This window comes from Theobroma umbraticum, unplaced genomic scaffold (genome assembly GCF_002168275.2).
Source record: "Theobroma umbraticum cultivar Fairchild unplaced genomic scaffold, ASM216827v3 scaffold_86.0, whole genome shotgun sequence".
Taxonomy (NCBI): Eukaryota; Viridiplantae; Streptophyta; class Magnoliopsida; order Malvales; family Malvaceae; genus Theobroma; species Theobroma umbraticum.
In genome coordinates, this window is record NW_018397263.1 from 2,759,476 (window position 1) to 2,772,636 (window position 13,161).

General features: G+C 32.6%; 1 protein-coding gene across 4 annotated transcripts; it reads left to right on the plus strand.

Moving 5' to 3' along the window:
• The first annotated feature begins 6,285 nt into the window (after positions 1-6,285).
• LOC110420294 (5'-AMP-activated protein kinase-like protein) lies at positions 6,286-12,908 on the plus strand. 4 transcript variants are annotated; one of them, XM_021433555.2, is made up of 13 exons: positions 6,286-6,647; positions 6,755-6,874; positions 7,249-7,403; positions 7,494-7,847; positions 8,167-8,374; positions 8,652-8,715; positions 8,808-8,858; positions 8,977-9,030; positions 9,239-9,358; positions 9,884-10,008; positions 10,856-10,907; positions 11,717-11,860; positions 12,372-12,908. In XM_021433555.2, exons 1-12 carry the CDS (start codon positions 6,493-6,495, stop codon positions 11,813-11,815), a joined length of 1,557 nt encoding a protein of 518 aa, XP_021289230.1. In that variant the 5' UTR covers positions 6,286-6,492; the 3' UTR covers positions 11,816-11,860; positions 12,372-12,908. The 4 variants fall into 4 exon arrangements, with proteins under 4 accessions (XP_021289230.1, XP_021289232.1, XP_089640369.1 ...); XM_021433557.2 differs by lacking the exon at positions 7,494-7,847; XM_089784243.1 differs by lacking the exons at positions 9,884-10,008; positions 12,372-12,908 and having other exon boundaries at positions 11,717-11,854.
• Positions 12,909-13,161: the final 253 nt, after the last annotated feature.

Genomic DNA, 13,161 nt, shown 5'->3' on the forward strand with positions numbered 1-13,161 from the left:
TACACACAGGAAGTTTTGACCTCTGTCTCTTGAGTTTGAATCTTCTTTTTGCCTTCATAAATTCATTCAATGACTTCATATTGCACAATTTTCCTTGCCAAGGAAAAAAAAAATTTGTGGTTTGTTGATCTTCCTTCCAACCTCGTTTACAGCAAAAAGAAGGAAATTGCATGTCATTATTTTCAAACATGTTTTTTTCCAAGGCGAAATCATTTTCATGAAGCAACAAATGTGAAAAGCATGATCAAACGTTGAAATGATTCTTTGAGCTATAATTGTAGGTTTCAAGCTATCAATAAATTGACAAGAGTTCTGGTCAAAGTAATGCAAGAATATCTATACTTCTACCAATGGGTGCAGAAAATCACCATACTTATACTAGGGTTTTGCCCCACCCTGACTCTACTGCAGTTGGGGTGGTTTACTTTTCTTTTCTTCCCTTCTCTTCTTGCCTTTTTTCTTTTGAGAACAAAGGACAAGGGGGTGTTTTCAATTTAGTTGGGATTAGTTTTATAATGAAGTCTGATTAGGATTAAATCCCTTTTAATCAAGATTTTGTATATTATCAATTTATTACTTAAGATCTGTGATTCATTTGCCTTGATCCACCGCGCGCATCAGCTTTCATGATGACTTAACAGATAGATTAGCACAGTGGGTCGACTATTCCATAATCGGAAGTGCCGTACAACATGAAAGTTAAATGGTCAGTTTATCGAGTGCCAGGTTTTGACCAAAATGTTTCTAGGACTTAATAGATGAAAAGAGAAACACAACCGAAGCTCCAGCCAAAAAAGAAAAAGACTTGTATACTGTAAAGCTGATAGCAAATCGGTTTTTCTATACAAGTACAGATACTTGTCACCCTGCAATATTCTTTTGATTTGCAGCAGATTGAGACGGGTTTTATCCAAGTACAGTTTAGTCGTAGATCCTTGATGCCAAGACGAATTTTACTCGAATAATCGCCAAATAACAAAATCATTTACCAGAGAGTAGACTTTGTGGTTGTTATCTTGAATTATGTGGTATTACTCATTCCTCTAATTGTTGCTGTTTCCAGGAAACATGCTCCAAAACTAACATAAAGCGTTTTATTTTCAAGATTTTCTACTCTTTTCCAAACCTTGCATTGACAATCATCATTCACTGTCCAACAAAGAATGGCTACTAAGAGTAACAAAGAGACCTCCCTTAAAATCTGTATTACAAAAAAATATAACATTGTAAAAATGTTTTTAATAAAGTAATAAAGTTAAAAAGTAAAAATATTTTTAATAATATTATAGAATGTAATGCAATATGATTATATTGATTTTAGACTGTAATCATATTAAATCTATTAGTTGTAATGTGATTACATTACAATTTACATTATAATGATTTATTGCGAAACAAATATTATAATGTACATTGAAGAGAATGTGTTCTCATTTTTTTCGTACCAAATACTACTTAGTGTAATTTCGCTGCTTGACCCACATCACTTTCCAACCACCAATTCTTGTTACTGTCACTGTTAACTGCCTTATCTTTTGTCAATTTGTTGGTCATCAAGTGTCGGAGCTCCATCAGTTAACTACGTGTTGAGCAATCTCGTTGCCTCTATTTTGATCTGATTGGGTTTGCTTTGCTTGCATGCTTCCTTTGTACAATCAGCTGCTAGATCATCTAGCCATGTTAGCAAACTGTAACACTTCGCTTCATGAGCTTCCTACGTTAGCTTATCACATCACCCAACACATAAGCTTCCATGTCACCTTGACACTTGATCAATTGAGGTTTGAAGTTACAGAAAAGAAGGCACGAACCTCCTCATGATGCCACTAACTTACTGGTCGATGGTTGCTTTTAGTTTTTTTTTTCTTTTATTTCTCTTAATTACTGCATGTTATGTGCCCATTAACCATGATGTAAAAGAACTACCTACAACACGTTTAGTGCCTAAGTGGTTCCTGATTTTATTGTTTTCTATTTTCCTTTATTCGCTACTTGTGTTTAAATTACCAAAATTTTAATGTAATCATCATCTTCTTCTTTTTATTGATAGTTTCTCTCTTCTGGTTTTTTGAGCTTTCTCCAAAACCTTAACAGTTACGTCAAAATCCACTTTGTTATTCCATGTAATTCATCTTGGCACCTTAACTTTACTTGTTGTAATCATATGACTCCTAATCTTATTCTTCTATCTTATCCGTTGAAATGTTCTCTTTGTTTCTTCCTCTTATCCATACTGCAAATGATACAAAAACGAATAAACCTTACATTGGACATACTTATAACCCACATCTTAGTGTTCTTGATACATTTGTGTTCCTACTTTAACATTAAATCTTATTTTTGTGGGTCAATTATGTGATCTAAGGCTCATTGTTCTCTTCTCTTATTCTAATTGTTAGGTATAGGATCCATAGACGAGGTAGATCCTTGGGATGGGTTGCAAGGTGAGAAACTTGTTTGAGTTTGTCTCCATTCATCTCCTTGTGAAACATGTGTCAGCTACCACAACAACTAATTTTTTGTATCAGTGGGATCTTTGTCTAGGTCATGCTTCAGCAAGTAAACTTTGTCATTTAATTTCTTGTGGATTGTTGGTTCTACAAAATTTGAGTTTTTTCATTGTTTGAACTATGAATTTGCAAAACAACCAACTCTGTCTTTTAATAATAATACTTTTATTTTTTATTTTCCTTTTGAGATTATTCATTATGACACTTGGGGATCTTCTTTTATATCATTAGTGAACCGTTATCAATATATTGTAATATTTATTGATAATTATTCTTGCTATACTTCGATTTATTTTTTTGATATAAAATCTAAATTATCTCAAATTTATATTAATTATGTTACCATGATCAAAACTCAGTTCTCTCATGCCATTAAAATACTTTGAATTCATAATGCAATGGAATATCAAGATTCTTCACTTCTTCAAGTCCTTGGTCAACATGGCAATATGATGCAGTGGTAGAGTTGAATGTAAACATTATCCCATTTGTGATTTGGTTCAAGTTCATTTCCTTTTTACCTCTTGTTTTGAAAATTTTGATGTGAAACTACTTTAACTTCCATGTATGCAATAGATTGTACTCAGATTCTAAACATTAATAACCTTTGTCCATATGTCTGTTTTGTAAGTTTATTAATTACATGGCCAACCTTTGGGTAAGGTCACCTAAGCAAGCACTTTAGGTCCTAAATTGAAGAGGCCTCATATTTCTATAATAAAATATAATTAATTATATTAATATATATAAAAATTAAAATAATTAATAAAATATTTACTTATTCTCTCATGTCTAATAAATACTTTTACTTATTCTCTCATGTCTAATAAATACTTATTTTCTCTCGCTTCCACATCCCTATTAATTCTAAATTAATTATCTCACTTTTATTAAAAATATATAAAAATTAAAAATAATCAATAAAATGACATATTCTCCTACTTCTCTAATTATGTGCCTAATAAATTTTAATTTTTTATCACTTCTCAATTCTTACAATACTATAAATTCTCAACTATTTCTCCTATTTCCAATCTATTTAATTTTCTCCAACAGTTATTTTTGCTCACTTATTTCTTTATTTCCAATCAATTAATGGTAAAATGTATTTAATGATTTTCAACCACTATTTTATTTCCTATATATAAAACCAATTATTTTTTTTTCAATTTATAATATCCACTTTTGATTTCTTCTTCTATCATATGGTTTTTTTTTTCTTTTAACTTCAATTTTCCTCCAAAAATTACGCAAGAAGTCTATTATGCTATTACCTTCATATAGCCGTGAGTCTCATTTATAATTTGCAATAAACATTCAATAATTAGGTACTATGGTTATAATATTTACAGACTTTTTTACTTTAATTTAGAATTTATATTATATTGTTATATTGTCTTTATTTTATGTAATAGTTAATTTATTTGAATTAAAAATTTTGATTGTTGATTTTATATTAGCCATTTAAAAAAATATAAAATAATTATAATAGCAAAATATTTTTGATACTTCATAATAAATATTTGAATATATCAAATCAAAATATGAATTCGATTATTCAAAGCTTAATTTTTTTTAAATTTTAATAAAAATAAAAAGGCTTTATTTGAATACTTTACTTTAAGCCTTTGAGGTTATCGAGTTGCCTCTACTTGATTATTCTATTCTTAAACTTTTTTGGTGTGTCTGTTTTGTTTTACTATAACCATATGAGTATACCAAATTTGATTTGTATGTCAATCTTAGCTATTATGATTATAAGATCGAATAAAAAAATTATCATCCATCAGATCCAATTTCAAATAGATCATGTATTTCTAGGCATAACATATTTCGTGAAGACACATGGTTTCTTCTTTATCAAAATTTCACTCCTCTTTTCCACTTTCTCTTATTTATTTACAAACACATCTAATGAGTTATTTTTCAATTCCGATAGAGTTGCTTCTAATGAGCTCACTCATATTCTTACCTTTGTAGAATTTGATTTACATGTTGATACTTTGCCTATTCCCACCTTTTGTTATTATACTCAAGCAATAGAAATACCTTTTTCTCTCAATGATTATCATTGTTTTTATGCTGTTGTAACCTTGCATGAGCCTTAATCTTATCTAAAGGCTAATGTTGACCCTCATTAGTAACAAGTTATTGGTGACAAACTTCAATCTGATAAGAAAACTCATATTTGAGATCTAATCGACCTCCTTCTTGGTAAAACTCCCATTGACTGCAAATGAGTTTATAAAATCAACACCTGCTTAGATGGATCTATTGAGCATTATAAAGCTTGCTTAGTAGTCAAGGGTTACACTCAAGAGTATGAGATAGACTATGAAAAAGCCTTTGTTCATGTGACTTGCATAACTTTTATTTGCAATCATTTAGCCATTGCTATTGTTGAACATTGAAAATTTTCTTGTGTAAAAGAAAGACATGAATACAATTTATCATCATATTATTTCCTACATTGATAAGTATATATATTCCAAGACCAACAATGTAGCCAGGGGCAGAGCATGCCATTGTTCATGGCTCTTTCAAAATTTTTTAAATTTTTTTATATATTATATATATTTTTAATGATTCTCTCAAAAAAAAATTTATTTAATAATTAATATAAATAATAAATAATAAATAATAACGTGACTCTATAAACCAGGGTGGAGGGTAGTGTTATCATGAGGTTACAACTCTCCAAAAATTTTAAAAATATTTATTTACTATATATATATATATATATTCCTTCAATCATTTGATAAAATTGGAGTCAGTCAACATATTGTTAGTTATCATATAAATTTTAAACTATTATTCTAGCCTATAAATTTTTTTTTAAAAAAGGAGTAAGTTTATTGACCCAAACTAATTAAGTTTTAATATAAATATAAATTTATCATAATATATTATAACTTAATAGTCCAACTCAATAGCTTATCATAATATATTGTATCTCAATAATTTAACTTAATAATTTAATATGTTAATTGGTGATTTAATAAATGAATAAAAAATAAGAAGAGAACTTTTTTAGAAAGTTACCCATTTTGTGTAGAATGCACAAAATAAAAAAATAATTCATTTGAATTTAAAAATTATTTTATATTCTACTCTTGCTCTCAAATAATAAAAAAAATAATTTCTTTTATAATTTCGTTCGATATATTTAACATTGTTATTACTATTGATATATATTTTTTATATATTTAATATTTTATGAATTTTATTTAATTTTTTAAATAATTAAAAATTAAATTATATATAAAATATTTATTTTTTATTGACCGTCCTTTAAAAATGCTCTAACTCCGCCACTGAATGTAGCTCTAAAGTAAATTTAGAAGAGAGTTAAGAAGAAGAAACAAATAAGATGAAAAAGTAGCAGAACAAGAATTTCTGGGCTTAAACGTCGGTTGAAGTTAAACAAAACCAGAAGAAACAAAGCTAGCACACCGTTGTATGCAATATTTTGAGAAAGGAAATGCCCTTCACCACGAAGAGACCGCAGCTACAATAAAGACAGGCACAAAGATTTTGTTTATGGGTATCTTCTCACAAACGTGTATGGGCTGTTAGCAATAAACACCCAACATACGTTGCTTTTGGGCCTTCCAAATAACAGTGAGTTGAGTTGGGTGGGCCTTAATTCTCCATTTTCGTTTATCTTTTTTCTTTTGATTTTAATTTTTCCTGTTGTTCTTGAAAGAAATCCAAGAAATTATAAGATAATGTCTACTCGGCTTTCGATTTAATCATTAGAACATTGACAGTTGAAAATCTAACAGTAAACTGAAAATACATCCTCTAGACACTACTAATTTGTTTTCAGCAAACTCTAAACTGAGTCTGAAATCATAATTACAGACCAGAAAGCCTTGCACATTCCCAACTCTAGATTTGCCTTTGCCAGGATTTCTATTACTCGACAATAAAAAGATTATAGTACTATAGTCTTCAATGCTGCAACAAGGTTTCACCCCTGATGGCAACCTTGTTTCACTTTCCAACTCTCCTATCCCTCTCTTCTCATAAACCCCTCTTCTCATCAAAGCCGCAGCAATGGCTAAGCTGGAAAATTCATGAATACCCACCAAGAAGAAGCTTGAAAATATGTGCCTTTTCTATTAAAAGACCCAGGTTTGGACAAAGTTCTTGTTTTTATTAGAGGTTCAAGATTTCTTTTCTTCCTTTTTCTGGGTCATTTTATCTCATTGGTTTTGACTTGCTATTTGTTCTTAACTCAGGAGTGGTAGAAAGGTAAAGAGCAATGAGGAGCTTTGTAATGATATAAGGGAATTTGTAGCTGCGGTTGGACTTCCAGACGGTCATGTTCCCTCCGTGAAAGAGCTTTCTCAGCATGGAAGGTGATTAAAACTCATACTTTTGGTTCCTTCTCTCGTTAATTTTTTGGTTTCACTTGAAGATGGGTTGTTTGAGTTGTTATGGTAATAGTTGGGTTGTATGAAAAGTTTATCCGTTTGGCCTTGATTGAGAACAAGTTCTGATTTTGGAGTTTTATGTGTTTCCAAACTACTAATGATTGAAGGGTAGAAATTCATTTAGTCCTAGGTTACTGTTATTCATTTACTCAATATGATTTATTGTGATGCCAAATTATGTATTAATGGCAAAAGAGAGAAAAGGGATGGAGGAGAGGGGAGAGGGGAGAGAAAATCTTCAGCCTTTACTTTTATCCTTATTGATGTGCTTTGGTTCTTCTTGCCTAATTGTTCTGTAGGAATGATCTGGCAAACATTGTTAGACGGAGAGGATACAAACTTATCAAAAGGCTTCTTACGAGCTCACCTGAGATAGACATTGACGGATTTAATGCGGAGAAAAGTGTAGTTGAAAAGTGTGATGCTACTGGTGACTCTGAAGATATTTTGGAAGGTCAACATAAATTTCTTTTACCCGTTATGAACCCTCTCATTCCAATTAAACTTTGCCTGTTGTTGATAAAGTAATTTTATTAGTTTAAAGGTCAGAATCAAAAGGGGGAGAATGCAATCCAAGATGTTTCCTTGCCAACTGAAGTTTTCAGCATGGGGAATAGTTTAATTGGAGTATATAGTGATTCTGATGACCATAGTTGCATGAAGAAAAATACTATGCACACTTCAGGAGATCAAAAGGAAATGGAAAATGCTATCGTTGAAGATGCTTCCCCATCAACCTTTCTCTCAATTGAGGAAAACTATTCTGGGAGTTTGAATGCTAATCCAGATCTTAATTCTGACGACCGTAGTTCCATGCCTGAAAAATCTATAGCCATGTCAATTTTGGAGGAAAAAGTTGCAAAATTTGTTCAAAAAGGAGATTTGGATTCAATTGAGTGTAAGCTTCAGTAGATAAACTGTATCGTTAGTTCACTCATTGGTCAATTTGTGCCCAATGTAATGAAGATGAATTTTTACTTTTGGTTTGAACATATAACACAAATTACTCAACTCATGATATTTGAAGTGTCCTGCTTCTGTAGTTTAAGTGTGCTATTTTCAACAGAAAGAATGATCATGTCTGATGCCTGTTTTCTAAAGTCAAAACTACCAAGATGTTCCTTGGTGCCTGTTTCTATATTCAAAAGATTGCCATTTTATATATTTGTTTGGGACTGAAACATGAAGTTAAGTATCTGCTGCTGTTTGATATGCAGATAATGTTGGTGGGATGTTAAATGAAAGTGCTGACAAAGAAAGGAACGAAGTTGTTGTTGAAACTAATATTGAAGTAGGAACTCAATCTAGGGCCAATAGTCAAGAATGCTCAGAACATGCCTGTGGTGCTGCTATCACATTGAATGGAAGTACAACTGTGGCCAAGCAGGTTGCTCCTCCCGTGGCAGTGAATTACCTTCCTTGGAGGTTAGAATATTGTGCATCTGTTTAAAGTACTGGAGCTAAACCTCTGATTACTTTTGCTTAAAGTACACAATTATTTAGAATACTTTTCTGTGCTATCTGATGACCAGTGAGTAGTTTAATGGCACTTACTGTTAATAAACCGGGAGGCATGGATGATAAATTTTCGTATTGCAGTTCATTCAACTTGAGTAAATTTACGTCATTACTTTTCTTTAATCCTTTTGTTTTGGTTCTATCAACAAAGGCTCAAGTCTTCTGGTATTTAATTTATTTGCAGTCATGATAATATGGAAGCACATATGTTAAATGGTGATGATTTGAGGGAGGATTTGAATTCTGAGGTTGTTACACATGCCCTGTTGTTCTAAGTTGGTTTAAATTCAGTGTTTACTTTGACATATAATCTGTCAGTGTATGTTCTTCTATGTTGCAGACCACTGGAAGGGACAATCAAATTGAGATTAATCACCTCAAGTTTATGCTGGTATATATTTGAATGTCTTTTGTCTCTCACTACTCACTACTCTTATGATTTTGTCTGTATATAAAGTTTTGTTGCATAAACTGTGTGCTATCTTTGTTGTTTCTGTTTGTGTGCATAGCACCAGAAGGAATTAGAACTATCCCGTTTGAAGGAGCAGATTGAAAAGGAAAAGGTACCTGAACTATTTCAAAAGGCATGCTTCCTAGTAAAGCATTTGCTTAGTTCTTGCACGTACATGAGGGTGCTGTGTCCATGTAACGTATAAAGACCTTAAAGTATGTATCTAAAAGTTGGACAAGCACAGATTGAAATGTTATGCATTTCTTGAGGTGTTTCCATGAGTAAACCATTAGTATTTTGCTAATCATTGTTCTTCCCAGAATGCTTTGTCGGCCCTGCAAACCAAGGCTGAAACAGAGATCCACAAAGCTCAGAAACTTGTCTCTGAGAAAGATGCTGAATTGCATGCTGCTGAGGAAAGCCTCTCAGGACTAGAGGAGGTATTCATCTGTTACTTTGCTTGGCTGTTATCAAGTGCATTTGGTATATTTGAAAACAGCCTTAGTTGGCTTCTTTTTTTTAATTTTTTTATAAATATATCTTTAATGAGTGTGGTAGTTTGAAGAGCTGGCAAAGCTGACCCAAACTTGAAAAACCTACCAAACCTGAGCCCAACCCAATCTGATTTGACTTGACTTTACTTTGAAAATCAACAACTTGAACCTGAGTAACCTTAGTGTCAAACCTGAATGACCTGAATGTGAAATGACCCGAACCCCAATTGCTCCAAACCCAAAATAACCCAAACTCAAAATAACCCGAAACTACCTGATCCGCCCAATCGCCACCTCTAGACTAGTTTTCTCTTATTCCAGTCAATAAGAGAAAAGATTATATGTTATTTTTTTGCAGTCAATGTCCCCCAGCATTTTCCTGTTCGTTGTTTGTTATTGTAGTTTTTTACAAAATAAATAAATAAATAAATATCAGACCACATGAAGCTGAATTTTAGACTGCTATAATAGGTCCAAATCGAATACTCTGGAGATGGTGAAATTGTGGAGGTAGCTGGTAGCTTCAATGGTTGGCATCATCGGATTAAAATGGATCCTAAGCCATCTTCTACCATCAAAAACCCCATTGAATCAAGGTGTTCAATGTTCCCTTTTGTTGAATAGTTTTCAGCTTGAGTATTAGTCTTTAGATTTAATTATATCTTCTGGTTTATAACATTTTGTTATTATTAGCTTAAGTTACTCAAGTTGTTATATTTCACCGGTAAAGTGGTTTTCAGTAATATCCTACTGTTCCTTTTTTAATTGAAACATTATAGTAGCACTATAAAATTAACTCCTTCCCACTAGAATTTCTTTAAAGGACCTGGTATTTATACAATATTGAAGAAACCATACAGAGGTAGCTTGTCATAGCTTGACATGGACCTTAGTTCAAGGGTATGTTTTGTATATTCCTTCATCTATGTCAAGCTTAGAGTAACTATCTTACTTCTCAATCATTTTGCTAAGTTTGAAAATTATATCAGAAAATCACCTGGTAGACAAAGTGTGTGCATGAGCTTCCCAAAGTTGAGTTGGTGCTCATTGTGGTACCTGCCTAGATGCATTGACAAAAGTTTGAACAAACAACTCAGACACCCACTTAGTTGCAAAACAACAAACACTAGATGGCCTTGAATTAGTTTAGTTGTCTTTCTGAAAGATAATGCTTGGTCTCCTTCTAGTTGCACTCGTATAATACTCATTCCTCAAGATTTTTTGTGGCATGTTAAAATAAATTGACACCTCACTTGTATTTCATCTGAATTGCATGATATTTTCTTCTATTATAACTAGCAAACAAGGTTTCTTTTGGACGTGTAGCAGCATATCTCATTCTCTTTGTGGGTTCTTCATGCTATCTTTTTTCTCTAAATATTTTTGTCTCTGCTAATAATTGTTACAAGAAAAACTATCTTACTATGTTTACATGGTTTCCAGGAAGCCCAAACTCTGGTCGACAGTGCTATGGCTTTATCCTGGGATATATGAGGTATGAACTGCTACTAAATAACATTCCAACTTTATCTTGATATCTGAAGAGAATTAATTAGTATAGTTATGGCTGTATTTATGTGGTTTCTTCTAGACATTTACTGCCCCTATATGGAAGCCATTTTCTTTTTCAATTTATTTCACTCCAGAAGAGGCGATATTTTTACAGCTGCCTGTTGCTACAGAAATTAGGTTTTATCACTTTTGAGCCCAAACCAAATTAATTGGCTTTCAGAAACCAAACCAAACTGAACAACATGTTGTTCAAAATTAAGTATGAAACAAAATTGAATACTATTTGGTTTTTTGGGTTTTAAATAGAATTCTTAGATCCACATACTACACTGCCAATTATTGATGTAGGGCATGAGCCTCCACCAAAATTAAGACCAATTAGTCAATAGGGCTTTTTGGTTTAGGATTAAAAGTGCAACTTATTATAAGAGGCTTCTCCAATGCTTGCTTAAAAAATCCATTAAAAAGCTGAAAAGTTCACAGCTCTTTCGCTAAGAGCACTATTCTGGAAAACCATGGAGAATGAAAGAAACAACTTATCATTTGCCACTGCAATTTGGTAGGCTTAAAGGGGGAGAGAAGCTTTTACATTATTTCTACAGCTAAATTCTTACTTTTTTACTCCAATTGAGAAACAGAAGATGTGAGTGAAGTTAAAGGGTAACTGCCTTAAATTTTGAATGTACATCATTTTTGGCTCTGGTGTTGTCATTGAAGATCGTAATAGTGGCTATGCATGATAAAAGGAATTAACCCTTTGTGACTTTATTCTATCATTACATTTGATTGCAGATAAAATTTATTGTTGATGGTAAATGGGAGATTGATCCACAGAGAGAGTCAACTGACAAGGGTGGAATATGTAACAACATTCTCCAAGTTGACAGATAAATTTCGGCTGGGTGGGAGATTCTTCATATACTGCATAACAATAAGGTAAATGGCCTTCTTATTTTTAGCTTCTTAGTACCAATCAATGCAAAATCTAAATTGTGATGGTAACATATCATATTGATAATGACCTTAAATAATGAACCAGCATTACTGCCTGCTTGTTATGTAAACTGATGCGGACCTGACTCTGATAATGGAAGCATTATTCTTTTGTGCCTAACATTTGGATGAAATTATTATGCCTGCTGTTTTTGAGAAAATCTTTTAATTATTTCACTCTCTCGTTGATATAAAGACTTTTAGTGAAACGCATGTCTTGGCTTGCACTCAACTGGACTAGAGGTAAAATGCAACATTTAAAAGTTAAACCTGATATTAAAGTTGCACCTGAGCATTTGGCTTATTGATTGGTGCATAATCCCCCTGTCCAAAGAGCAGGGTTCGAATCTCCCCTCTCCCAATTAAAAGAAAAAAAAACCTTATATTAAAGTTTCTTTCTAGTGGACATCATCGTATAGCAAGCTTGATTGTTGATTTACACTTATGGTTGCAGATTGCCAGATTCCATACTGGATTGGTTCGGCACCCAGCAATATTAGTTGACAGTTGGAACAGAGAAGCACATTGCCTGCATTGAGAAAGGTGGCTGGTGTCATGCATGACCTTGAGATTTGGGTTTGTGGTTGGCTGTCTGCAACACACAAAAAAAGGACTTTATACATTTTCCTTGTGATATCCCCTTGAGTTACATGCAAAATCACATAAACATTTGATATTTCATGTTCATAAGGGTAAGGTAATAGTTAGCAAAGGATGTGTAGCTTCATCAAGAAATTCATGACTTATTATAGAAGACATTGAAGCAATAGGTTTTCTCAACGTCTGGTTCTACCAGTGTACAGATGATTTGTAGCTACCGATGTATATCTCCAGTTCTTGTAAACATTGAGAACTCTGAATTCTGTAGGATGGTTCATAGGAACCTTAGGTAGAATCTTGCCATAAAAATTGTCCATGTTACCATGTGACTTAGAGCTGTAAAGATTCAGTGAGTTAGGAATTTAAAATTTGCGGACTTATTACAGGTGCAGTTTGGGAGCGCTAGCAAATATTAAATCCCAATGAGATTGGCCATCATCTTAATTAACTTCTTGAAAGATGTGGATGGTTTGGTCAGTTGCCAGCGCAAATATTCTTCTGCATGTGCGTACCATACTGAATTACTCAAGTCCAAAGTCTGTTTTCTTGTTGGGCTAGTCGTGATAATTAAAATTAATAAGATGAGATTGCATTGCTCAGTTCTCCTTTGCTTGCTAATCTGCTTAACAAAGTTCCCACCCAAG

Bases quoted from the DNA above. Each gene is read 5' to 3' on its own strand.
- LOC110420294 (XM_021433555.2), top strand. From the start codon at position 6,493: ATGGCAACCTTGTTTCACTTTCCAACTCTCCTATCCCTCTCTTCTCAT. The intron at 7,404-7,493 runs GTCAACATAAAT...ATTAGTTTAAAG, and splicing joins CTCTGAAGATATTTTGGAAG to GTCAGAATCAAAAGGGGGAG. The intron at 9,031-9,238 runs GTACCTGAACTA...TGTTCTTCCCAG, and splicing joins AGCAGATTGAAAAGGAAAAG to AATGCTTTGTCGGCCCTGCA.